Raw genomic sequence first — 25,650 nt, 5'->3', positions numbered from 1 at the left:
CTTCCATTCACCAAGCCAAGAGAAGGACCAATATTTGGGAGAAACCTGTTTAGCTCAAACTCACCAGTACCCTGCAGCTATCTTGGGCAGTGCCTTCAGCGACTCAGGAAAAGAGTATTTGAGGACCAGGATCTCAAACCCGAGACCAAGGTCACGCTTTACAAAGCAGCAGTGATCTCAGCATTCCTCTGTGCTTCGTAGAATTGGACAACCTGCAGCAGATACCTCTGAACACTGGAGAGGCACCATCAACAGTGTCTTTGCAACTCCTCCAAATCCCCCGGCAGGAAAGATGGTACAACCGCAGCATCCTCTGGCGAGGCAACACACCCAGCACCGAAATGCTAATCACTCTAAACAACTTCTGTTGGGCAGGACATGTCATTCATATGTCCGACACCAAGCTACAGGAGAAACTGCCCTACCCAGAACTTGGTCTCAGCAGAAACTCCCAAGGGGGACAGTTTTAGGTATATGCTGAAAGCATCCCAAAGGAGATTCCCACTGATTCATGGGAGGCCTTAGCTTGCGACTGACCAAAATGAAGAAGACGCCAAACACACTTTGTCAGGACTTTGTAGAGCTGAGGTCGTGGCTTTGGAGGGAGCGCACAAACCTCCAAGCTACTCCCCTATCCAACCCTTGAGGTACCAACTCCACATGTGACAGAGTCTTCAAATCCCGCACTGGACTCATCAAGCATCTCGGAATTGAACCAGAGTGGAGAGTAAGTCATCCTCAATCCGGAGGGATTGCCTCAGAAGAAAGAGGCGTACCTGCCAGTACTGGCCAAGGATATGCCAGCATGTCATTATGCCCTGTAATTTAGAAAGGTGCTAATCATCGCCCTTTAAATTGTGTTGCAGTAAAATCAAGGAGGTTGCACTTGTGATGTGGGCTCTTGCCAGACAGAAATCACAGCAGAAGTCCCAATTCAAATTTTGTTTAGAATAGTTCATAGTGAGTTCTCACAAACATGTCATCTATTCCTCTCCAGTCGAAATGAACCTGCTTATATCACTGAAGGAGGTGCACCCTTACACTATGCTGAGAATAGGTACTCATTACACCTTGAATGGAGGCTTCCTCGGTGCCTTCGCAAGTTTAAACAGTCTCTCCTGTTCAATTCCCAGGTTATTAATTAGTGTGGATGCCATATGAAGACATGATTGGATTTGATTGTGCTCCCCACAATGGTAATGCATGAACAGCGACCACGTGGGTGAGGTGAGAGAGTGTATCATTCACCTGTGGGATTGAAGCCCAGCAGGGAACTAGTATCTTCAGCAGAGAAGAAGAGGGAATAAATCAGCATAGTCATGTGCTTCTTGACCCAAGATTCTACCTACTCCAAAGAACACAGTCCACCAAAACAAACTGGTACTTCTGCTTGGCACCGATGTCACAGTGCCCTAGATACAGTGAGCTGCATTTTACAAGGAACAGTGGATAGGGTTCAACCGCCCCCCCCTACACCCAACCCCACCACCCACTGTCGCCAAACCCCAACCCCATAGACAGGATGCTGTAACTGTTGTAGAAAATGGAGCAGGTCATTTTTAAAAAAATTTAATGGGATGTGGGCATTTCTGGCTGGTGCCAGCGTTTATTGCCCAACCCTAATTGCTCTTCAGCTGAGAGGCTTGCTCAGCCATTTCAGAGGGTATTTAAGAGTCAACAACATTGCTGTGGACCTGGAGTCACAAATAGGCCAGACAAGTCAAGAACGGCAGACTTAAGGGCATTGGTGGACAAGGTGGGTCTTGGCAACAATCACCGACGGTTTCAAGCACGCCATTTAACTTTTAATTCCAGATTTTTATTGACTTTAAATTTCACTTTCTGCTGTGGAGGGGGTTTGAATCCGGGTTCCCAGAGCATTAAGCAGAGTCTCTGGATTACTAATCAAGTGCCAATACCACCACCCCACTGCCTCCCCAATGTGCGCCCTACGAACTCCCACAAACAGCAATGGGATAAATTAACAGATTATCTCGTTATTTTAGCAGTCATCCAAACTTGAAACGTTAGCCCACTTCTCTCTCCATAGATGCCGTCAGATGTCCTGAGGTTGTCCATTTTCTGTTTCTCTTTCAGATTCCCACATCCGCAGTCATTTGCCACGGTAGACTATTGCAGAAAATACGGAAGTATGGGATTGAAGGTGATTTAGCAGTTTGGATCAGTAATTGGCTAGCTGAAAGAAGACAAAGGGTGGTGGTTGATGGCAAATGTTCATCCTGGAGTTCAGTTACTAGTGGTGTACCGCAAGGGTCTGTTTTGGGGCCACTGCTGTTTGTCATTTTTATAAATGACCTGGAAGAGGGTGTAGAAGGATGGGTTAGTAGATTTGCAGATGACACGAAGGCCGTGGAGTTGTGGATAGTGCTGAAGGATGTTATAGGTTACAGAGGGACATAGATAAGCTGCAGAGCTGGGCTGAGAGGTGGCAGATGGAGTTTAATGCGGAAAAGTGTGAGGTGGTTCACTTTGGAAGGAGTAACAGGAATGCAGAGTACTGGACTAATGGCAAGATTCTTGGTAGTGTAGATGAACAGAGAGATCTCGGCATCCAGATACATAAATCCCTGAAAATTGCCACCCAGGTTAATAGGGCTGTTAAGAAGGCATATGGTGTGCTAGCCTTTATTAGTAGGGGAATTGAGTTTCGGAGCCACGAGGTCATGCTGCAGCTGTACAAAACTCTGGTGCGGCCGCACCTGGAGTACTGCGTGCAGTTCTGGTCACCACATTATAGGAAGGATGTGGAAGCTTTGGAAAGGGTTCAGAGGAGATTTACTAGGATGTTGCCTGGTATGGAGGGAAGGTCTTACGAGGAAAGGCTCAGGGACTTGAGGTTGTTTTCGTTAGAGAGGAGAAGGCTGAGAGGTGACTTAATAGAGACATATAAGATAGTCAGAGGGTTAGATAGGGTGGACAGTGAGAGTCTTTTTCCTTGGATGGTGATGACCAACACGAGGGGACATAGCTTTAAATTGAGGGGTGGTAGATATAGGACAAATGTCAGAGGCAGTTTCTTTACTCAGAGAGTAGTAGGGGTGTGGAACGCCCTGCCTGCAACAGTAGTAGACTCGCCAAATTTAAGGGCATTTAAGTGGTCACTGGATAGACATATGGATGAAAATGGAATAGTGTAGGTCAGATAGGCTTCAGATGGTTTCACAGGTCGGCGCAACATCGAGGGCCGAAGGGCCCGTACTGCGCTGTAATGTTCTATGTTCTATCTTTGTTATTTTGGTGTTGGTTAAGGGATAAATATTCAGCAGGACACCGGGAAGAACTTCTCCTGCTCTCCTTCAAAAACAGAATCTTCTACTTCTGCCTGAGAGAGGGAAAATGGGATGTTGTTTTAGTGTCTTATCCCCCCACCTCAAACAGTGCAATCCTCCCTCAATACTGCCCTGGACTGTCGTCTGTATTATCTGCTCAAGGAGCGGAATTTTAACTACTAACCCTGTATTGATAGGAAGTGGTTTCTTTATTGGCTTTCAATGAGAATAGTGCAGCGTAATGCTGGTGAAGTTACCCAATTCGCAGATCATCAGGGGCTCCCTCGAAGAGGTAGGCATGTTGCACTTTTAGCTTTGCACTGGCTTTATTTTGCTGCACTTCAAGCATTATATGGGGCAGCTGATTGACAAAAGCCTTCTTAAAAAAATAAAATCTTCATCTAGTTGTTCCTGTTGAAGTGTACGATACAGGTAACAAATTGGTACCCAACTGCTATCCGTAGCAGTTGTGATCTCTGTGGGGGAGGGGCTATTCCCAATAACAAGGTGCCCCATTAAGCAGCTTGTATGGTTTAAATATTCAGGAGGCAAGGAGGAACATTTGCACGCCTTGTCACCTCGCAAGCGGGAGACCATTCTCATCCTTGTCACCCGTCAGGCAGGCAACTCCTAAACAGACTGCTGCGATGACAATTTGTGTCAAAATGCACTGTAATTAAAGAACAGCTCCTTGGGAGCATCTCGTGGAGTCTGCATATTCTCCTAAGTACACTGTTCTGCCCCGGCCTGTGGCAAACAATACACTAGTCAGCCCATAACAACCTCGAGAAAATGAGTGTCTTGCAAAATCACCACCATTAACATTATAAACATGCACGGACAGTTACATGTGTATGTCCTAAGGATATTAGCTGTACAATTCCTCTTTTTGTAGGCTAAGGGAAGCATTAAAGCTCAATCCTTGTACTCCCGTCAACCTACTGAAGTAACAATTGAAGCCAGGCTCCTCAGCATTCTAAAGGCCATCGTTATTTCTTGAATTCTGCTGCATTTCATCCCTCTGTATTTCATATGACAACATCAATGGGTTTTTGATGACGGCACATACTACGATTTGTAAATATATTGGACATAAAGAAACTCAACGCTGTGGTGCCCATTTCACTGCCCAGAAGGGAGCAACAGCAAAAACGAGGAAATAAGAATACTGGTTTGTACTGGTCGAATACACCTTAAAATGGACCATCAGTCATAACTGGGGAAATAAGAATCAAAAACAGAAAATGCTGGACAATCTCAGCAGGCCCGACTACATCTGTGGAGAGAGACGGGAGCTAACATTTTGTGTGTGGATGACTCTTTATCAAAGCGAAATGTTAATTCCCTTCTCTTTCCACAGATGCAGTTGGGCCTTCTGAGATTATCCAGTATTTTCTGTTGTTGTTTCAGATGCCAGAATCTGCAGTAATTTGCGTTTATCTGGGAAATAGGAATACTGGTCCGAACAGGTTTTTTTTTGCTTTTGGGAGGCATGAAACAATGAGAGATTTGGCAGCAGGAAGGCCGGAGGATTCACTTTCAACAGTCTAAGGTGACTTATAAATATTAAGCCTAACTTTTTTGTCAGAATGTGATCCCAGGAATTCTGTAAAACCTGGGAGATCTCGCCTGGTCTGGACATGGAACAGATTTGTGAATTGGCAATGCCAAGAGATTTAGACTTGTTCAGGCACTGTAAATCGGTCGGCCCAATAAATCGCCAGAATTGCAAACTGAAATCCATGAAGAAAATTGGTAAGAAATTCAGATTGCAAGAAAATGGAATGTAGCTCATACAGTTACTTTTAACCAGTGCTTTTGATGACAAAGAATATTGCAGTGTTAAAAATCGTCAGAATAACATTTCAATGGATTATACATGGTGGGTGGCAAGGAGAATGCAGTCCACTGTGAACTGACCAATTATGAAATGAAAATCGCTTATTGTCACAAGTGGGCTTCAAGTGAAGTTACTGTGAAAAGCCTCTAGTCACCACATTCTGGCGCCTGTTCGGGGAGGCTGGTACGGGAATTGAACCCGCGCTGCTGGCTGCCTTGGTCTGCTTTAAAAGCCAGCTATTTAGCCCTGTGCTAAACCAGCCCCTTATTGTGCCAATTAATGCCAATTATTGTGGCCCAGTAACATTTACTATACGTCAGCGTAGGAATCTGTCAGCCAACTTGCACAAAGCAATGACCAGCAAACTGCAAAGTGAGAAATGGCCAGATTTATTTTTAAGTGATGCCATTGAGGGACCAGTATCGGCAAGATTGCCGCTGAGAAAAACTCTTCTTTGAAATTGTGAAATGGGGCCTTTTGCCTAGGAGGGCAGGCGGAGTCCCATTTTCACATCTCATCCACAAGATGGCATTTCAGATAGAGCTCACCAGCTCCCTCCCTGACAGTGTCCTTTGTATGAACGAGCCTGGTGAAATTCCTCTCGTCACTAATTTCCCCAAAATGTCAACCGCTGCACAAAAAGAAAAGGGTCTCCCATTTTATTTCCAAACCGGCACCCTCGCAACAGGGAGAAATTTCAACCTTGACAATTGCCAAGGGGGGGGGGGGAAAGGAACCTTGGTTTCGTTTTAAAGGAAAATTCTTTTCGCAGAAAGTGTTTGGCAAGCCGTTTCTATGTTTGAGCAATAGGAAGAGCCAAGGCATTTTCATCACAATGATCCGATGATGTGTTTAGAAGCAATTGACTCCAGAGTGTCATGTTTTTGTAAAAACAAACGATAAGAGACTTGCCAAGTCTTTTTTTTTTGCCTCATGTAGACACTTCCTTTCAAAAATGTCCAGTGAACAGAGAGTGTATCTGATCTTCTCGGAAGCAGACGAGATAAAGAAGGCAATTGTTGTGGCAGCAAAATAAAGAGATGTTTATTTGAAAGCGTTTACATTCTCGTCACCCTTCGAATGCAAACGATAACTCACAGCTGCAGTTTATTGATATTTAACTGCTATTTTAAAAACTTTTTAACACTTGACAGCTTTAAATGGCATTTGGATGCAAAACAAAAGACCGGCCATTTCATAGAATCATAGAATCCCTACAGTGCAGAAGGAGACCATTCGGCCCATCGAGTCCGCAGCGACCCTCCGAAAGGGCACCCAAACTAGGCCCACACCCACACTTTAAACCCTGTAACACAGTAACCCCAACTAACCTTTTGGACACTGAGGGTAAATTTTAGCACGGCCAATCCACCTAACTTGCACACCTTTGGCCTCTGTGGAGGTAACCAGAGCACCCGGAGAAGACCCACGCAGACACGGGAAGAAAGTGCAAGCTCCACACAGTCACCTGAGGTCGGACTCAAACACGGACGCCTGGCGCTGTGAGGCAGCAATGCTAGCCATTGTGTCACCGTGCCGCCCCATTGACGTCACAAGAACAAAACAAGCAGGTTTACACCACTCTCACGTTTCCGAGACCTCTCAGAGAGTGGCTTTCCGTTAAGCCAAATCCTTTCCAAACCTTCCCCACAATCATCATGCAAGACATCTGCTGACCTTTTAGCCAAGCTAACATCTTCACTTAAGCACAGAAAGGCATTAAGGCAGCCATGTGATATTGTGTGTCAAAGAAAGGTCGGCCTGCATTGTCATGGTTTGAAAAATCGAAGAGGTTTCTGGAAAGCACTAATTTATTGCATCTTCCCTTCAATTTTATGCAAATTGAAGGGGAAGGGTTAACCTCCCATTGTCAGAATTTAGACTATTGAGCATGTCTATTCTCTCAATTACTGGCTAGGTTTTAAAAGAGAGAAAGCAAAAACTTTTAGTCCCGTGACAATTAAAAGGGAAATATTCCTAAACAACCCATGGAATCTAAAGATTATTTCGTGATTGGAGAAAGGTTGAATTATTCATAGTGGGCTGCAGGCTGGAGTTTGTTAATTAGGCCTTTCTCACAAATGAGATAGCCTTCAGATTTCATTCATCTCCTCTTGCTATCTACTTTATGACCTATCAGCAGGGCAACTTTACTTAAACTATCAACTGCAAATTTTCAGCAAAAAAACCCAATTAAACTATTTAAAGAGTAAATGGCGGCCGAGCCTTTCCTCACCCACAAGCATATACAATTAAAAACAAATTCAAATGGTTACGAAGAAATTTCATGGAACGTCAAGTGGGAATAAAAATCGTCTGACAAGTCAGTCGACAGGCTGGAGACGTTAAGTGTCTGACACACATCAGCTTACTTAAGGGTCTGGTCACAATTGAATGGTGGCTGCAGTCCTCAACCTCAACCTCATTCCTGACGTCCTGGCTGCAAAATAGATTGAAAATGAAATGAAAATCGCTTATTGTCACGAGTCGGCTTCAATGAAGTTACTGTGAAAAGCCCCTAGTCGCCACATTCCGGCGCCTGTCCAGGGAGGCTGGTACGGGAATCGAACCGTGCTGCTGGCCTGCTTGGTCTGCTTTAAACCAGCCCCTATTGTCAGATATCTGAGCGAGAGCTCTGCACCCGTGGGCTTACAGGTCTTCATGGAATTCCCCTCCGCGATTTTGACTTCTGCACACGTTGAGGCCAGTGAGTGCCGACAGATTGGGTAAATTTGTATCAGCTGTGGGTCAGTGTGCAGCCCTCTCCCCTCTGAGTCAAAGGGTTCTAGGATCCAGTCCCGCTCGAGCGTAAAAGCCAGACTGACATTTTCAGTGCAGTGCTGAGGGAGTGCCGCACTGTCTAAACAGACGTCTCTTGAGAGAGATATTAAAGGGAGGCTCCCAACTGTCTTCTCAGGTGGGCATAAAAGATTCCATAGGGGCAGTGTTTAGAATAAGAGCAGAGAAATTCTCCCTGGTATCTTGGCCCAACACTTCTCATAGGAACATACATACGACCGTATGAATTGGGAGCAGGAGGCCATTCAGCCCCTCATGCCAGCTCTGCAATTCAAGAAGATCCATTTGACTCTTTTGTCAATCAATAAACCATGTACCCCTGCCTTAAAAATATTTATTGACCCTGCCCCCACCGCTCTCTGGGGTCAGAGAGTTCCACAGACTCATGACCCTTGAAGAGAAATTAATTATCTCCATCTCCAACTTAAATAGGAGACCCTTACTTTTAAACTGTCCCCCTTAGTTCCAGTCTCTCCCACATGGGAAACATCCTCTCAACATCCACCCAGTCAAGACCCCGTCGGAACCCAAGTTGTTTCAATAAGACCACCTCTTATTCTTCTAAACTCCAATGGATACCGGCCCAACCTGCCTAACCTTCCCTCATCCCCGGAATGAGTTGAGTGAACCTTCTTTGAACTGTTTCTGATGCGATTATGTCCTTTCGTAAATAAGGAGTCAAAAACTGTACATGTACACAGTACCCTACATGTGGTCTTACCAATACCCGATACAACTGTAGCAAAGCATCCCTACTTTTATATTCAATTTCCCTTGTAATAAACAGGAACATTCCATCTGCCTTCCTAATAACCTGCATACTTTGATGATTCATGTACCAGGATACCCAGATACCGCTATACCACAGAGTTCTGTGATTTCGCTCCATTTAAATAATTTGCTGTTTTTCTATTCTTGCTGCCAAAGGCGATAAGTTCACATTTTGCCACATAATACCCCACCTGCCAATTTTTTGCCGACTCACTTAACCTATCTATTTATCTTCCCAGACTCCTTGTCCTCAACCCAAATATCTTCAGCTGCTTCTTCAATGCCCTTCCCTCCATGTAAGGTCAGAAGTAAGGATGCTCGCTGATGATTGCACAGCGGTCAGCACCATTCCCAATCCTCGGAAAATGAAGCAGCCCTTGTCCACATGTGACAAGACCTGTCCAGAATCAGGCTCAACCCACCACTGGGCTTTCAAATTAAGGGAATGAACCTCTGTCATGGTAACTGGGATTTTGTCCTCACAGGTGCTGGCTATATACTTACACCTTTTTAATTCCAGATTATCTTTTATCTTACCTCCTAAACAAAAACACTGATACCAGCCCCCCCGAAATTCCTGGTGCAATGGAGGCTACTTCTATTGCGCGTCAGGATGGCCGAGCGGTCTAAGGTGCTGCGTTTAGGTTGCAGTCTCCTCTGGAGGCGTCGGTTCGCAACCCACTCCTGACATTGACTTTGGGGCAGCACGGTAGCACAGTGGGTAGCACTGTTGCTTTACAGCTCCGGGGTCCCAGGTTCGATTCCCATGTGGGTCACTGTCTGTGCGGAGTCTGCACATTCTCCCCGTGTTTGCGTGGGATTCCTCCGGGTGCTCCAGTTTCCTCACACAAGTCCCGAAAGATGTGCTGTTAGGTGATTTGGACATTCTGAATTCTCCCTCTGTGTACCTGAACAGGCGGTGGAATGTGGTGATTAGGGGCTTTTCACAGTAACTTCATTGCAGTGTTAATGTAAGCCTACTTGTGACAATAAAGATTATTATTGGTGCATTGGCAGTATGGTGGGGTGGAAGGGGGGGGGGGGAGATGGAGAGAAGCCAGGAGTTAGATTGGATTGGATTGGATTTGTTTATTGTCATGTGTACCGAGGTACAGTGAAAAGTATTTTTCTGCGAGCAGCTCAACAGATCATTAAGGAATAGGGCAACACAAGATGTACAATGTAACTACATAAGCACTGGCATCGGGTGAAGCATACAGGGTGTAGTATTAATGAGGTCAGTCAATAAGAGGGTCATTTAGGAGTCTGGTGACAGTGGGGAAGAAGCTGTTTATTGAGTCTGTTCGTGCGTGTTCTCAGATTTCTGTATCTCCTGCCCGATGGAAGAAGTTGGAAGAGTGAGTAAGCCAGGTGGGAGGGATCTTTGATTATGCTGCCCACTTTCCCCAGGCAGCGGGAGGTGCAGATGGAGTCAATGGATGGGAGGCAGGTTTGTGTGATGGACTGGGCGGTATTCACGACTCTCTGAAGTTTCTTGCGGTCCTGGGCCGAGCAGTTGCCATACCAGACTGTGATGCAGCCAGATAGGATGCTTTCTGTGGTGCATCTATAAAAGTTGGTAAGGGTTAATGTGGACGTGCCGAATTTCCTTAGTTTCCTGAGGAAGTATGTTGTGCTTTCTTGATGGTAGCATCGACGTGGGTGGACCAGGACAGATTTTTGGAGATGTGCACCCAGAGGAATTTGTTGGATGGGGTTGGGAATGAACTTCAACCAGAAAATTTATTTAAATGAAGGGACTACATTATTCACTCGAAAATGTTACATTTCACGCATTTTGCATCCAACCATTATCGATTGTATACATTTTGTGAAATGTCCTGGGATGATTCATTTCTGTTATATTAAAGGCCGGTACAAATGCAGCCTGCTGGTGTGATTGTGCACCTCTTTATCATGTTGTAGTGCCCAACAGAGGGAGGGCTTGTGGCACAGTATGTAGAGTCCCTACCTCTGGGCAGGAGCTCTAGGTTCAAGTCGCACTTCATGACTTGATGGCCAAGGAAGGTGCGTTGGTAACGCGGGATTGGTTATCAGGCCATAAATCTTTCCAACACACCTGATGGCAGGTGGTAAGAGCTGGAGAGTCTCCTGGTCAGCCACACTGCAGAAGGCCACGGCAAACCACTGCAGGACTTTGACAAGCATAATCATGGACTAAGCCATGGTTGCCAATTCAGTCTTAGGGCATGATACCTAAAGGAGAAGGTCAAAATAAATAAATGCCCAGTGTTCCTCATACCAGTCAGCACAGTTACAGGACAGCTGTGATAAAACAGAAGGGGGATTTGGTGTGTTACTGCCCAATTAGTGCAAAACCTTTAGCGTCATTCTACCCTGATCTCTAACTGTTTAGGAGTTGGGATATTTTTGCATAGATATGTACAGATTACCCTGGTGAGCAAAACTCCCTCATGTTTGATAACCTCATGGATAGCTCACAGCCTGTGTATATTTAACTTTTCTGCTTCCTGGGTGCAAAGGGATACTTGCAATGAATAGCATTGATGCATTTAAGTGGAAGCTAGATAGTCATGTGAGGGAGAAAAAGATAGAATGCTATGCTAGGTGGGTTAGTTGAAGTGCATGGAGCAGAAAGACCAGCGTGAACAAGTTGGGCCAAAAGGCCTGTTTTCTGCAACTTGACCCAAGCTACCTCAAATTCATGAGTTTCTCTGAAGGAAAATGAATTTGCTCTGTACATAGTTACGATCAGACAAATTGCTCAAGGATTAGATTTTGTGGGTGTTTAGTGCAGAGATATGCATCATTTTGCTACATTGTATATACTGTGGGCGAATAGTTAGGGCTCTGCCCATTATTGTAAACGGGTTGTTTGCCTTTGCTCGTTTTCTTATCTTTTCATGTTGTGATTGAATGTGCTCGTTAGCTTATACCCCAAGACTGATCTGAAAGACTCTTGTTTGTTTAACCTCTTCCCAAAAATCACAGATGATAACGAGAAGTTGGTATAAGCCTAATGAAGGGGCCAAGGCTAAACATGCTGGAAATACTCCAGCAAATACTCCTGTTCTGATGAAAAATCATTGACTGTAAAGTTGACTTTTGTCTTTCTCTCCACAGATGCTGCCTGACTGGCTGAATATTTCAGAGAATGCTGGGAGTACTCAGCAAGCCAGGCAGCATCCGTGGGGAGAAACACAAAGGTAACTTTTCAGTCAATGACTTTTCACCAGAACAAGAATATTTGCTGGAGTCTGTCCCACCATTTTCTATATTCAATTCCGATTTCCAGCAACTGCTCTATTTCACCTTTGTAAAAGTAGTCACAGAGTGCCTGTTCTACTCCTGTGCTCATTAAAACTACCCAGATTAGCTCGTCGCGAGGGAAATATCTCAGGTAGACATCTTGAGAGTTGTACCATTGTCTCGCTGACAAAATTCTTTCCAAAATCTTTTCAATATTCAGTCCCAGCCCTCCCCCATCGCAACACCCCAGCGCCATCCCACTCCTGCAAGGTCGTGAGCAATGCCACAGAGTATTCGCTAGATACTGGAAGTGTTCCTTTTTCCCCTGAACCGAATAAAGTGAAGGTCATCACCAAGGAGACGATCCACCAATCCCGTGCTCCTGTAGCTCAAAGAAAGAAAGGCTTTGAGTCTCTGAGCTACAACAATGCTGTGTCAAGTCGTCAACTCTTTAAGCTTAGCTTCCCCATTAATTGTGCAGGATTGGTTAAGTTATCCTTAGGTGTATGTTGGCTTTCTGAAAAATGACTAGAATCGCTCATGCAAGTCATTATAGCAGCTTCCTTTACGTCCTTTAATGCAGCCTCCACTGATGTCTGGCTCATGATCTAACCAGTACTGCTTCCCAACTGTCAGCTTCAGGCCCTTGATGACTGCCCTCACTGACTGCTATTTTCCTCTCCCCCCCACCTCCTCCCCCACCCACTTGCCCATCTGCATTTCCCCTCCCTTGAATCACAATCAATGTCAAAATCCATCAGACATTCCCAAAGAACAGTTGATGATTTCTGACACGTACGCACACCCTCAACAGTGAAGCCACATGACATCTTTTATAAAGCTTAGTCAGTATTAAACATGTCGCAGACATTTAATTTCCTTGACTTCTCAGTTACTGTCTTCCTTGCATGGCATGCAGCCAAAGGGAAGAAACCCAATCTTGTCTTGGGAATTTCTTCCCATTTCTTCTAAGTTTTCCATGCAATAGTTGAGGGCGGACATTGCTGTCTTGCAGAGCAAGGCACTACAATTGTCCTCAGTGTGTTCCTCCTCCCAGGCTAAAATAAAGAGAGGGACAAAACCTCGAAAAAGATTGCCCATACATCATGGCTGGTTACTGGGCATGGTACCGGAGGGTAGCCATCACCTTTTGCAGCCATGGCTCACTGGGTAATGTTGCTCAGTTCTGGATTACTGTTGGAGGTGGTGCCCTTCCAGGTGAGACACTAGACAAGGGCTCCACTTGCCCACTCAGGTCGAGGTAAAAGATCCCATGGCTTATTTCAAAGAAAGGGATGAATACTTTGCATTGATCTCCTGACCAGTGGACATCCTTTAACCAACATCGCCAAATCAGATTATCTGGTTATTATCAAATTGCCATGTGTGGAATCGCACTGAGTAAAAATTGGTTGCCACATTCCCTACGTTGAAAAATCCTTTATTGTATTTAATGCGCTTTGAGGCATCTGATGGTCATGACATGCACCATATGAATGCAAGTCTTTCCTATCTTTGGAGCTAGGCCCATGTAGGACTCAACACTTCCAGGGACAGGAGAAATTTTTCCAACATTAAACACGACAGTCAGTAACCTTTCAAAAGCTGTATCCAAAAAAGTGTTCCCAGTGCGGCATGCGCACTATTGTAGAACCTACTGCAGTACAAACTCCCCTCCCACCCCCTCCCCCCGCCCCGGCCGCACAACAACAGTGCAGCCCAATTATATAGGAGGGACCAATGCCAGCATCAGACGAGATGATAATGGATTTTTGAACCGATGACTGAAATGAAAAACATTGGCCCGCAGAAAGCCTCGGGAATCTCTCAGGAAGAGCAATTCAAAAGGACAACAGATACTGTTCGTAGCCTGGCACTCTGTTCTATTTGGTACCAGGCTACTGCTGCCCTGAACGGTCACGTGCACACTTGGCTGACAACTCAAAAGGGTGAATGTAACAAATTTGACATTAACGCAACTAGGTGATTAAAGAAATTTAAATCAAGAGTGGCTTCCTCCGAGTTATTTTCAGCGGACTTTTTGAGTCGGATGAAACACAGGATTCAAAATATTTTAAAAAGCTGCAAAGCTGGCGGTCGACCAAATTGTAAACTAATGAAATGTATTTGAAGTGGGGGGGGGGGGGGGGGGGGGGAGGGGAGAGAGCAGGAAGGGCAGGGACAACTTTCTCTTGGTTCAAATTCAGCCTCGGTGAATGAGACTAAAGTATCCAGAGAATGACTCTAGCTTCCATCAGCTTGACGGGAGGTTCATAATTCTCACCGAGATTCATAATGAGAATGCCTGGTGGGGAATTAGGGAAAATTCTGCCATTGTGGTGCTGACATATAATTGGGACAGACACTCCAGCTTGGGGAGGCACGGTCGCACAGTGGTTAGCACTACTGCCTCTCAGCACCAGGGACGCAGGTTTAATTCTAACCTCGGGTCACTGGCTGTGTGGAGTTTGCACATTCTCCCCGTGTCTGCGTGGGTTTCCTCCGGGTGCTCAAGTTTCCTCGCACAGTCCAAAGATGTGCAGGTTAGGTGGATTGGCCACATTAAACTGTCCCTTAGTTAAGGTTAAGTTACGGGGTTATTGGGATAGGGCGGGGAAGTGAGCTTGGACAGTGCTCTGTCAGAGGGTTGGTGCAGACTTAATGGACTGAATGGCCTCCTTCTGCACTGTAGGGTTCTGTAGGGAGTCTATAATGGAGAAGTGCTTGAAACTGACTGTATCATAAATTAAAATAACATTGTTAGGCAAGGAAAGTGCCATAGGTTGGCCAGGAAGGAATTTACAGTGCAGTGGAGGTCCTGGGGGAATACACCTTTTTAAAAAATAAATTTAGACTACCCAATTAATTTTTCCAATTAAGGGGCAATTTAACGTGGCCAATGCACCTACCCTGCACATTTTTGGGTTGTGGGTCTGAAACCCACGCAAACACAGAGAGAATGTGCAAACTCCACACGGACAGAGCTGGGATTGAACCTGGGACCTCGGCGCCGTGAGGCAGCAGGGCTAACCCACTGTGCTGCCCTGGAGAAATACACCTGAATATTACCGAATTTCTGCTTTTGGGCACATTGACAATTTGAGTACAAAGTGCGCCCATGTTCCTTTTACCTCAAACGCCCACTCAAACACATTGGATGTTGGCGAACATAAAATCTGTCATGAGCCAACGCAACTGTGCAGCGTTTTAGAAGATAAGTTTTGTTTGAATTTTACAATAAAATAAAAGTATAATGCAGGGTAAATATAATACTGGGAACCTGGTTAGTGCAATTACTGTGGCTGAAGATGGCATTTTCACTGCAAAGCAAGAATTTTGATCAGATAAATGCAAAGCACTGCAGATACTAAAGGGCTGAAATAAAAACAGAAAATGTTGGAAAAACCCAGAATGTCTGGCAGCATCTGAGGAGAGAGAAACAGAGTTAATGGGTGTGATTTACCACCCAAATGGGGCTAGTCTCACTCTAATATGCAGCTGGCCTGATCTACTTGAGACGTTGGGATCTAACCCCTTTGCCTCGGAGACCTTAGGTGAGCGCTGTTCAGTACAAGTCCCCGCAAACGGGGATGAGGTGAAAAGGACCTTGGAGGTGTCTCCTAATGGGATTGGAAGCTCCCAGTGGATCGGAGGCCTTCGGATGCTTGGCCTCTGGATACGGTGGCACCCTGATACTGCTGGTGCCACCTGGGCACCTTGCTATTGCTTGTATGGCACTACCAGCCTGGATGCCAGCCTTGCACTACCAAGGTACCTGGCTGGAACTGCCAGGCTGAAAGGGGCATTGCCAAGGTACCAGATTGGCATTGTTCATGCACCAGGGATCGTGCCTGGGGTGCCCTGCCCATATGAGGTGGGGTGTGAGGATCCCCTTATAGGTGAGTTGGGTCTTTGGCAGGGGGGCCTTGAGAACTCCTGCTGCACTGAGGATCTCCACTCTCCAGAACCACACGGGACTAGGTGCGGCCTGGACGGGGCATTTCCCGCTGAGGCCCCCCCGATTGTGATAGAGTCCCGTTCAATAGCGTGGTCTTTCTCGGCTCTGCGAGTGCCGGGAAAGACCCAGTTAAACGGACTCGTCATGGGCCTCTGTTGCAATTCGGTTAGATTGCGCCCAATGTTTCAAGTCCAATGTGACTCTTATACCTAACTGGTGAAGAGCGATATTGGGCTTGATTTATTAACTCTGTCTCTCTCCACCTACACTGCCAGACCCTCTGGGTTTTTCCAACATTTTCTGTTTTTGTTTTAATCAAAGCGGTTGGTCCATCAGCGTTAATAACCCGAATGTAAAATCACTGAAATTTGCTTGAAAAAATCTATACAGAGAACAATTTCCGAGTCCTATTGGTGTACAGCAGTCAGTTAATTAGATTTTTTAAAATATATTCAAAAGCTTTTAAAGCACGGCTATAAGTCTCCACACACAAACTGGCGCAATTAGTGGAAACACGCCATGATGATTAATTCAATCCGAAGGCGGGTCTAGATTTGTGTGAGCTGTGCCAGCTTTCGGTGCAATGATTTGAAACGATGCCAGGAGAGCATAGAAACCCGAGCTGCGCTGAATGTAACTTGCACTTGAAATTCCACCGTCCTTTGTGTAACCCTTGAAAAATGATCGAATTTCTCGCTCCTTTGCCGCTTAGTGAGGGGAAAGGGCATGACTCCCATGTCCTCAGCGTCCTCTGGAGGATTGGAGAAAGCATCCCCATCCCCAGCTTGGAGGGCAGAGGAATAAATCACAAGCCTGCTTTATGAAAATGCAACCTTCGGATTAGAGATTTACAATTTGAACACTTGAATGGCCTCTCTGCCTCGCCTTTCTTCTTTAAGATCCTGCTTCAAACTTATCTCCCTTGACCAAACATTTGGTCACCTGTCCTAATGTCACTTTATGTGACTCAGTGTAGAGTTGGTTTGACCGCGTTCCATTTGCAGGCCCTTGGGATATTTTACTACAATATACCTTTTTTTTGTTACAGCGAGACGATGAATGATTTCAAAAGGAAATTAGATGGGCATTTAAGCAAATTTAACTTACTGCCACCAACAATTTTTTTCATGGGGCGGTGGGGGGGGGGGGGGGGGGAGGTTCGAGACTGCATGGGTTGGAAATCATGTTGCACACATGCTGAGGGAAAAGCAATGAATTATCAAGATTTTTAGCGGTTTGTTCACTTTGCAAGCAGTTCTTGCATACATCCTTGTCAAAACAACTCACTGGGAGTCAAGCGCTGTATTCCGAAATATTCCAGCTCATTTACCCTCGAGCAACAGTCCCCTGTCACATAGCATAGGCTAGAATCATAATGTGAGGAGGACACACAAGAGTCCATTAAGTGGTGTCCTCCTACTGGACATGGACACAAAAATGCCTCAGGTTCACCGTTAGTTAAACTTAACTGGATAACTACTCAATAAAATTTGACTTCAAAGCAATGGTTTCCCCTCTTATCACCAGCACCAGGTCCAGACTACTTAACAATATAGGGCAAGCCTTTCTGTGAGCAAACCAGACAGATCTGCTGTCAAAGGCCAGAGGCAATATTAGCATAATATATTCATAGGATCAATGGCGATTTTATCCTCTGACGGTGACGCGCTCAGGACAAGTCAACACTTCAATGAAGCAATCAATTTGGATGGCTTTTTATTCTCACATTCTCAGCTTTCGTCTATTTGTACCCCGCCACTCCACCTTACACCCCTTGCAGCACACCCCAGTTTATGCAGGGGACAAGCCAGGTAGTCAATGTTAATGATGCTCTGTAACAGGCCGCTGGGATCAGCATCTCAATGAGGAAGGTGGATTCCATCCAGCAAGGGGAACGCGTGTGGATGGTATGACAAGGACGGTTCCACACCTACCCACACTACCTCCTCACCCCAGCAATGTGCAAATGGCAATCTTGTCATTTCCTCCTGTCCATAGGTTAATCCGTAATGTGTCTGTAATATTTTTCTGAAATCAAAATCCCAGGCTCAGAAATAATAAGAGAGAGGATATTGGTCGGTTCTTAGCGTCCACCTTCATTTATCGGCTGGCTTGTTCCTCCTCACTCCTGCCACTGTCGGAAAGAAATACTGAACACAATTCTTTTAAAGGTGAGAATTGAGACCGAATGTGTCAATTTCTCACAATCATGAGCAGCCCAAAATTAAGAATTGTGGGGTTTTTTTTTATTCCACCCCTGAATTCATCTGGGTGGTCAGTATTTACGGTGTGGTGGACGATCAAGAAAATCTGAGCTCAGAACTGACGTGGAATCAAATCGTTGCCTGACAATCAATTCAACATCTTCCACTAGGGTCTTGCTGTGCCCTTTAACCACGAGACTGCAACACTGTGAAATGTTGTCACAGAAAGACTTCTTTCCTCCCCCGCCCAATGTTACTCCTTGTGGGCTTCTTGCGGTTTGACAAACGCATTGCATTACGGTTTTAAAATTCATCCCAATGTGGGGTTGGGGGGGGGGGGGGGGGGAAGCGGGAAAACAAAAGCAGCTGGGGTGCGTGGAAATGCGTTTGAAGCGTTTAGCTCGCAGGATTAATCGAATTATAATTTAATCATTTGATCAAACACCAATTAGCATAATCACTTGAGGGGAACTGTTGGGAGCTTTGGAGAGAGTGAGCTAGAAAAAGAGCCGGAGCTGCTTCAATCAGAGCTGACAGCTTTTAAACAGAACACATTTTGCTTTTGCAAACAAACAAAAAAATATTCCTCGAGTGAATCGGAAATGAAAGGAGCAAAAAGCAAGAACAGAAAGATGCATCAATTTCTATTAAATAAACTGAGCAGCTCTCAAAATCTCGTGGACTTTGTGAAGCTATAATAGACGCCCTCTAGAAATAATTTGTTAGTAAAACGGTCCAGTGTCTAGAAATTGCAAGCGCATGGGTCTTTTTTGTTTTAAAGGCACATGGAGTCTAACATTATTTGCTTTTTGCTTTGTTGGGTGAAGTTTTAGGAACATTGCAGATGAAATATAGGTCCCCCCCCCCCCCCTTTCCTATAAGTTTTAGATTTTTGGAGCTTAGTGCTCACAGAGTATTGAGATGCAGGGAGAGGGACAATCCTGGGTTGCTGATGTTGTGTGAGTGTGTGCTTGATATCGTAAAGCTCGGGAGAATTGGCATTTAGTATTGAGGTGACTTTGCTCAAATGCAATGCATTTTAAAATGAGATTCTATAAATAGCAATGCTGTCTCACACTTAAATCTTGCTCACAGCTCCAGGAGTCAAAAGAACTTCAGCACAAAACTCAGGGTCATTTATCTATCATCTCCCCGTGCCATCCACCGCCACCCGTTCATTCATCTCCTCATCGCTGAATTTCCCCAGTAATCTTTGGATTGATGGAGGAAATCAGCAGAAGTAGGCGTCTGGATTAATTACCTGCCCATTCATTCTCTCTCTCTCTCTCCCCCCCCGGGCCAGGCCAGGCCACACGCCACCCCCACCCTGCATCTCCATCTATCCTGCCATGGGTTAACCTGCCGGTCAGAGAGGCTTCTTATCTATCCCTGCCAACCTACCCCAAGTAGAAATACATGCATCTAATGTCTCAGTCCCCATCAAGCTCAATTCGGTTATGCCTTTTGAGACATAATCTCGATCTTACACTACATTTCAGCCTCTCACTCTGTAGCTTTGTACATATACATACATATATATTAACTATTTACACACACACACATGTATACATACACACATGTATATTATACATATATATCCATTATACATATATATCCACATATATCCATACTATGTACGCACATACATATATACACGCATATATATATTCACATCTATCCATACAATATACGCACACATATAAGATATACATATATACACACACATACGTGTGCATGTGTCTACAGAGAGATACGGTTCACGTATTCTACTATTTTCACATACTTTCATTCTTTCTACCTCTTCCTCCTGTGTGAGATCACATTTCTATCACCTGCATACATATACATACAATCAATCACTGGTGACAGTTGCATCATACCATACAGAGGTATAAAATTTAGATTAATTGCAGCGTATAGAAAGGCAAGATGCAATGCCTGCATTTGTTTGAATTGGTTGTATTATAGCACCAGGCTCTGACTCTGCTGGGTAAGCTACTTTAAATGATTACAGTGCAATTTTCTGTCTCCTGCTGATCACAGAGTAGAGGGAAATGTAAAGAAACATTCACTGCCACCCCACAGCCTTAATGTGGAAATAGACTATTTAATTAACTAACTCACCATTCAGGATGCTGTGGAGTAAGAGGGTTACCACGATCCACATGCCCTAGGCTTTGTCCTCCTTGCAATGATCCCTGTGCACTTGCCCGTCTTCTGTTATATTTGAAAATTGTGACTGTATATGAAGGTTAACATCCACACAGTGAGAGAGAGGGAGAGAGAGAGCTCTTGGCTACAGCAGGCACTGGAGATCAAACCGGCTTGCTTTGGTAGCCCTTTATGCTGGGGCTGTGAGATAAAGTGTTTCCTGGCTGTCTCCTCTCTTCCTTCCCTTCCTCTTGAGTGCAAAAGAAAACGGATCAGAGATTCAGAGGGTGTGTGTTAGTCAGCTGTGCAGCCCTGAGAGACAGCCAGGTGTGCTGAGATACAGAGACACTGACAACAACAGCAGCAGCAGCAGGTCGGAAGCAGGTCGACAGGTACAAGACTACAGCACAACCCTCAGCTCTGCAATCAACCTCCACATTCAACACCACCCAACACATCCACATCTTCCCACAGCTTCAATCACATTGATCCCAGCCCCAAACCAACGCCTGATACCATTAGACCACAACCCATTAACCCACTCCCCAGTCTGAAAGCAGCAAGTTAACCCTTTCCTTGCTGCAGATCAGGTTCCTCCTCACCCTTCTCTCTCTCTCTCTCTCTCAGTCAAATTAAACACCACAAAAAGGACAGCAGGGGAATCTTCACCCAACACCGAATATCATCTGCTCAGCGTTTTTTAAATTATCTATCATGGTCAAACTGCCGCTTGCTCCTTAAAGGGGCAGAGTCGATTTTGTTTTTTTTGTGTTGCCTGCATGAAATCGGATCGGCTGGAGTGGGGACTGAATAAAAACTGTCGAGAAAACAAAATGTCGTTAGGAACATCAGCCACATAGCCTTTTTTTTTAACCGGTGGTCAGTTAAAATACTCGGAGGCATCTATTTATTCTCCCCAGGGAGCGAAGTTAGAGTGAATGCAGGAGACTTGTTTTTTTGCATTTAGTTTCCAATGTGTGGAATTGACCTCCAAAGGTGATTTTAATAGAGTTGTTTGATGTGGATGCAAAAATATCCACTCCTGTTCAAATGGCATTTCTGATCAGTGATATAGATGGACAACGCCTGTGTGAATATTAAACCGTATTAAACTCTTGATTAAATATTGTATCTGTGTGGGGAGGGGGGGGGGGGGGGTGTTAAGCTTATGGTTAAAACGAGAAACCGAAACAATAGAGTCTGCTTTTAACCCCTTCTGTCCCGGTGCACAGCCAGTGAAATTGCCCGGAGCACAAACTCCCACCCCCTATATACTCTGGAAAGATTTGACGACATCTCCTGGCTACTGCAAACCCGACCTCCTTGCCTTTAGCACTCAATCTCTGCCACTCACTCATCCTCCAGCCGCTATGAAGACCAACGCCCGGCCCTCAAAGGGAAATGGGATGACTTGGATGCCGGTCAACATCTCTCCTCACCAAACCTACACACACAAATCTCCCCCGTTGAAAATGGGAAGTGAGACGTTGTTGCTCCTCTTCTTCTAAGCACGTTAGGTGGGCACAGTAAGAAGTCTTACAACAGCAGGTTCAAGTCCAACAGGTTTATTTGGAATCGCTAGCTTTAGGAGCGCAGCTCCTTTCTCAGGTGAATGAAGAGGTGGGTTACACAAACACATATATAGACAAAGTCAATGATGCAAGATGATACTTTGAATGCGAGTCTTTGCCGGTAATTGAGTCTTTACAGGTCCAGACATGTGACTGGAGATGGAGATAATCATTAGGTGGAACAGTGGACCCGTCCCTGAGCCTTGACATGACATGCATTGTTCAATCTTTATCAGACTATGTCCTTTCCTCACTGTTGGGGAGGTGGTGGGATAGTGGTTTTACCATCCGATTAGTAATCCCGATACCCAGCCCTTGATTCCCACCAGGACAGAGGATGAAATGGGAATTCAATAAATCAAATGGTAACCTAACAAAGGAAATTCTAATTCCCTTTTTCTAAGAACCTAATTGAAATGAAGGAAACATGCCACCTGCCACCCTAATGTGGTCTGGCCTACATGTGACTCCAGACCAACAGCAAGCTATTCAAGAGCAATTAGGAATGGGTAATAAATATTGGCCGAGCCAGTGATGCAATCCCATCAATTGATTTGAAAAAACTGCACAATGGTGCCCGGTCCGAATATCAATACAGAGTTTGTAAACAGAAGGACGTGAAGAGGGATTGATGCATTTAATTGGCTGGAAGGCACTTCGGGACATCCTGGGCTGGATTCTCCGTAGCCCAATACCAAAATCGTGATCAGGCAGAGAATGGACTCCAACGCCGGAATTGGGGCCGGCATCAGTTTGACGCCAGTCCGCCATGCTCTGCCCCCTCAAAACTGGCATCATCGTGATGCGTGACGCCATTGGTGTGTCATCAGCTGGCCCACCTGCGACGCTCCGCCCCAGACGGGCCGAGTTCCCAACGGCGTGGGCCATGTGTGGTCCCAGCGGCCGGGGACCCAGCCTGCCGGATGTGGACAGTATCCAGCGCCGCCACATTTGTCCGGGATCCATGCCGCTGGCTTCTTTTAGAAGCCCGGCGGGCTTCTTTTAGGGCTGGGGGGACTGGTGAAGTGTGGCCAGGGGGTGGGCTGAGGGGTTGTGGTTGACAGGTTAGGGTTCGAGCACGGCTGCCGTTATGTTTTGCAGCGTGACTGTGCAGGTCGTCATCCCTACGCATGCGCTGCCCGGGACCCGGCCATTCTCCGGCCGTTTTCGGCATGATCGGTGGGAGTTTCACATGGTGCCGGTCCTAGCCCCTCACCGGTACTGGAGTCAGTGAGGGTTCATGAGGATTTTCCTGTCGTGAACCTCCCACGGATATTCCGTTTGTGCCGGCACAGCCTCAGAAATGGATAATCCAGCCCCCTATGTCTCTCATATTAACAATGAGACCCTTTGGTGACTGAATAGGTTAAAATACATTTTCAAAGCGCTGACACAGCCACGTTGGGCCAAATGGACTGCCTATACAATGTGTTATACAATTACAATGTCCCCAGTGTTTGGAAGATTACATTCTAAAGTCTTTCCCCATTCCACTTCCACATTTATAATTAAGGTTTATGGTGATGTGACTGATCAAATTCTGTATTTAGTGCACAAGAGCTATAGTCATCCTTTTCATGGAGCCATCCTTTTTTTTCAGTAAAACCCATGCATTATTGCTTGGCAAACACAAAAGGACATTGGTGCTAAATTAATATATCTGCTCCATCCTCCATTAAGGGGTGACAAGGTCAATAATTGCTCTGGATTATTTACAGGATAGCATAGTAACAATCGATTCCTGTGGTATCATTTCTGAGGCCAGGTATGGAATGTATAATGATTAACATTACTCAGTCCGGTATCAACAATCACACCAGTGAGAGGATCTTTCAGCCTATATGCTCGGCCTTTTGTAAAGTGGGGCATTTCAGTTTTAATAGCCGTGAGCTATTTCACACATTGAGGCAACGTGATCAGAATAGTGTTTCGTAGAACAACAAGAATTTCTATTTATATAGCGCTTTTAAATAGTAAAACTTCCCAGAACACCCTGCAGGAGCGTTATCAACTACATTATTATTATTATTCGACAGCTACACCGGGCAATGTTGGGACAGCTGACCTAAAGCTTCATCAAAGAGGTAGGGTTTAAGCATAATACATAGCATAATACATAGCATAATACGTATAAAAGATGGAGAAAGCAGTGGAGAGGTTTGGTAAACAAGGATGAGAAATCCATTGTAATAAAATCTTACAGCACGGTGCGAGGCCATTTGGCCCATGATGCCTATGCAGCCTCTTTGAAAGAGCTGTCCAGTTAGTCGCATGCTCATCTTCCTTCCTTACAACCTTGCCTGGCTTTATACATTGGGGGGGTTGGGGAGTGCGAGCAGGAAAACATTGACTTTAAAAGTTAATAAACATTGTTTAATCAAACAACTGATCATTATGCAAACAAGGATATATTTTATTCATCAGAAAAAAAATTCCTCCTTGGATATATTTATTCCACGTGCTAACAGAACACTGAATGACATTATTCATAGGACAGTCAGAGCATATGTTATTTCATAACAATATGGTTATTACCAGCAAATTGTGACAAGTAAAATGCGACAAACACTAACCGTGCCAGCAATCGGAAGTCTGTGTGGTGAGCAAAACTTTCAATTACCTGGATACTATGGCCCCAAATATTGTGTGGCCATTTCTGCAGACTTCTCGTGGTGGTTAGCATCAATGCTTCACAGCTCCAGGGTCCCAGGTTCGATTCCCGGCTGGGTCATTGTCTGTGTGGAGTCTGCACGTCCTCCCCGTGTGTGCGTGGGTTTCCTCCGGGTGCTCCGGTTTCCTCCCACAGTCCAAAGATGTGCTGGTTAGGTGGATTGGCCATGCTAAAATTGCCCATAGTGTAAGGTTAATGGGGGGATTGTTGGGTTACGGGTATACGGGTTACGTGGGTTTAAGTGGGGTGATCATTGCTCGGCACAACATCGAGGGCCGAAGGGCCTGTTCTGTGCTGAACTGTTCTATGTTCTATGTTCTCGCTGTCAGCCTGGCAGCCACATACTCAGTACAAAACTAGATACGCTGGATTCCAGCATTGTCGAGCACATCTGGGATAGCATTGTGGGAGTAGAGCCTTCTCCTGCCCCGATAACACCATAGATAAAAGTGAGACAGGGCACTTCCTAAGTTAGAACCACTCCTGCGCCTTCATTCAGAATCCTAACAGAAGTCACAAATGTGCCCCTAGGCCAGCAGAGGCCTGCTGATCGCATGGACTTCAGCGGCTAGTGCCGGAATTCTATGGTGGCAACAATCCTATGGAGTTTCTCTCACCCTATGTATTGCACGGCAAAGCTACGGTGAAGGATTAAATTGCATGCCAGAGAATGCCAATATTCAAAAGAGAAAAGGAGATGAGGAGGGTTAAGTATGAATGAGATGATGTCAAGCTTGAGTTTTTAAAGTCTGGAAATTGGAGGACTGAGGGAGAGAAGGAATTCTACAGCTCAGAGTTCCTGTGAGGAATGAGCAATGTAACGACAATTGCTTAGTTGCAAAAGGAGGCAGAAACTTGGGGCAACGGCCATTCCTTGGTTCATTCCCCATGTCAATCCCTTGACTAATTGTAGCCGACCTGCCTGCTTTGAATTTAAATGAAAGCTTGCTAGTTAACTGTCAGCTGGTGCATTTTCCAGGGCAATACTGCTACGAATTAGAGTCCACTTGTCAACCAACCAGCACCCTCTGCTCATGCAGCAGAAACTGTTGTTTCCCTTTGAAATTTGATGTGCTTGTGAATCTGTCCTGATAAGTGCACGATGAAAAGCTTCAACAGTCTGTCCCTTTTTCAGTAATACAGAAATACTAGCATGTGACTAAT

General features: G+C 45.3%; 1 protein-coding gene across 2 annotated transcripts in view; it reads right to left on the bottom strand.

Moving 5' to 3' along the window:
- LOC119968768 (Down syndrome cell adhesion molecule homolog) overlaps positions 1-20,850 on the bottom strand; it is a 658,909-nt gene extending 638,059 nt beyond the window's left edge. For both annotated transcript variants that reach the window (XM_038801471.1, XM_038801472.1), the window contains exon 1: positions 20,218-20,850. In XM_038801471.1, coding sequence (XP_038657399.1) covers positions 20,218-20,260 — 43 coding nt within the window. In that variant the 5' untranslated portion in view covers positions 20,261-20,850. The remainder of the gene's footprint in view (positions 1-20,217) is intronic.
- Between the last annotated feature and the right edge of the window lie 4,800 nt (positions 20,851-25,650).

The sequence above is a fragment of the Scyliorhinus canicula genome, chromosome 7, assembly GCF_902713615.1.
Source record: "Scyliorhinus canicula chromosome 7, sScyCan1.1, whole genome shotgun sequence".
NCBI classification, from domain to species: domain Eukaryota; kingdom Metazoa; phylum Chordata; class Chondrichthyes; order Carcharhiniformes; family Scyliorhinidae; genus Scyliorhinus; species Scyliorhinus canicula.
Note: the sequence above shows the minus strand (reverse complement) of the source record. Positions and strands in the feature narration are given on the sequence as shown.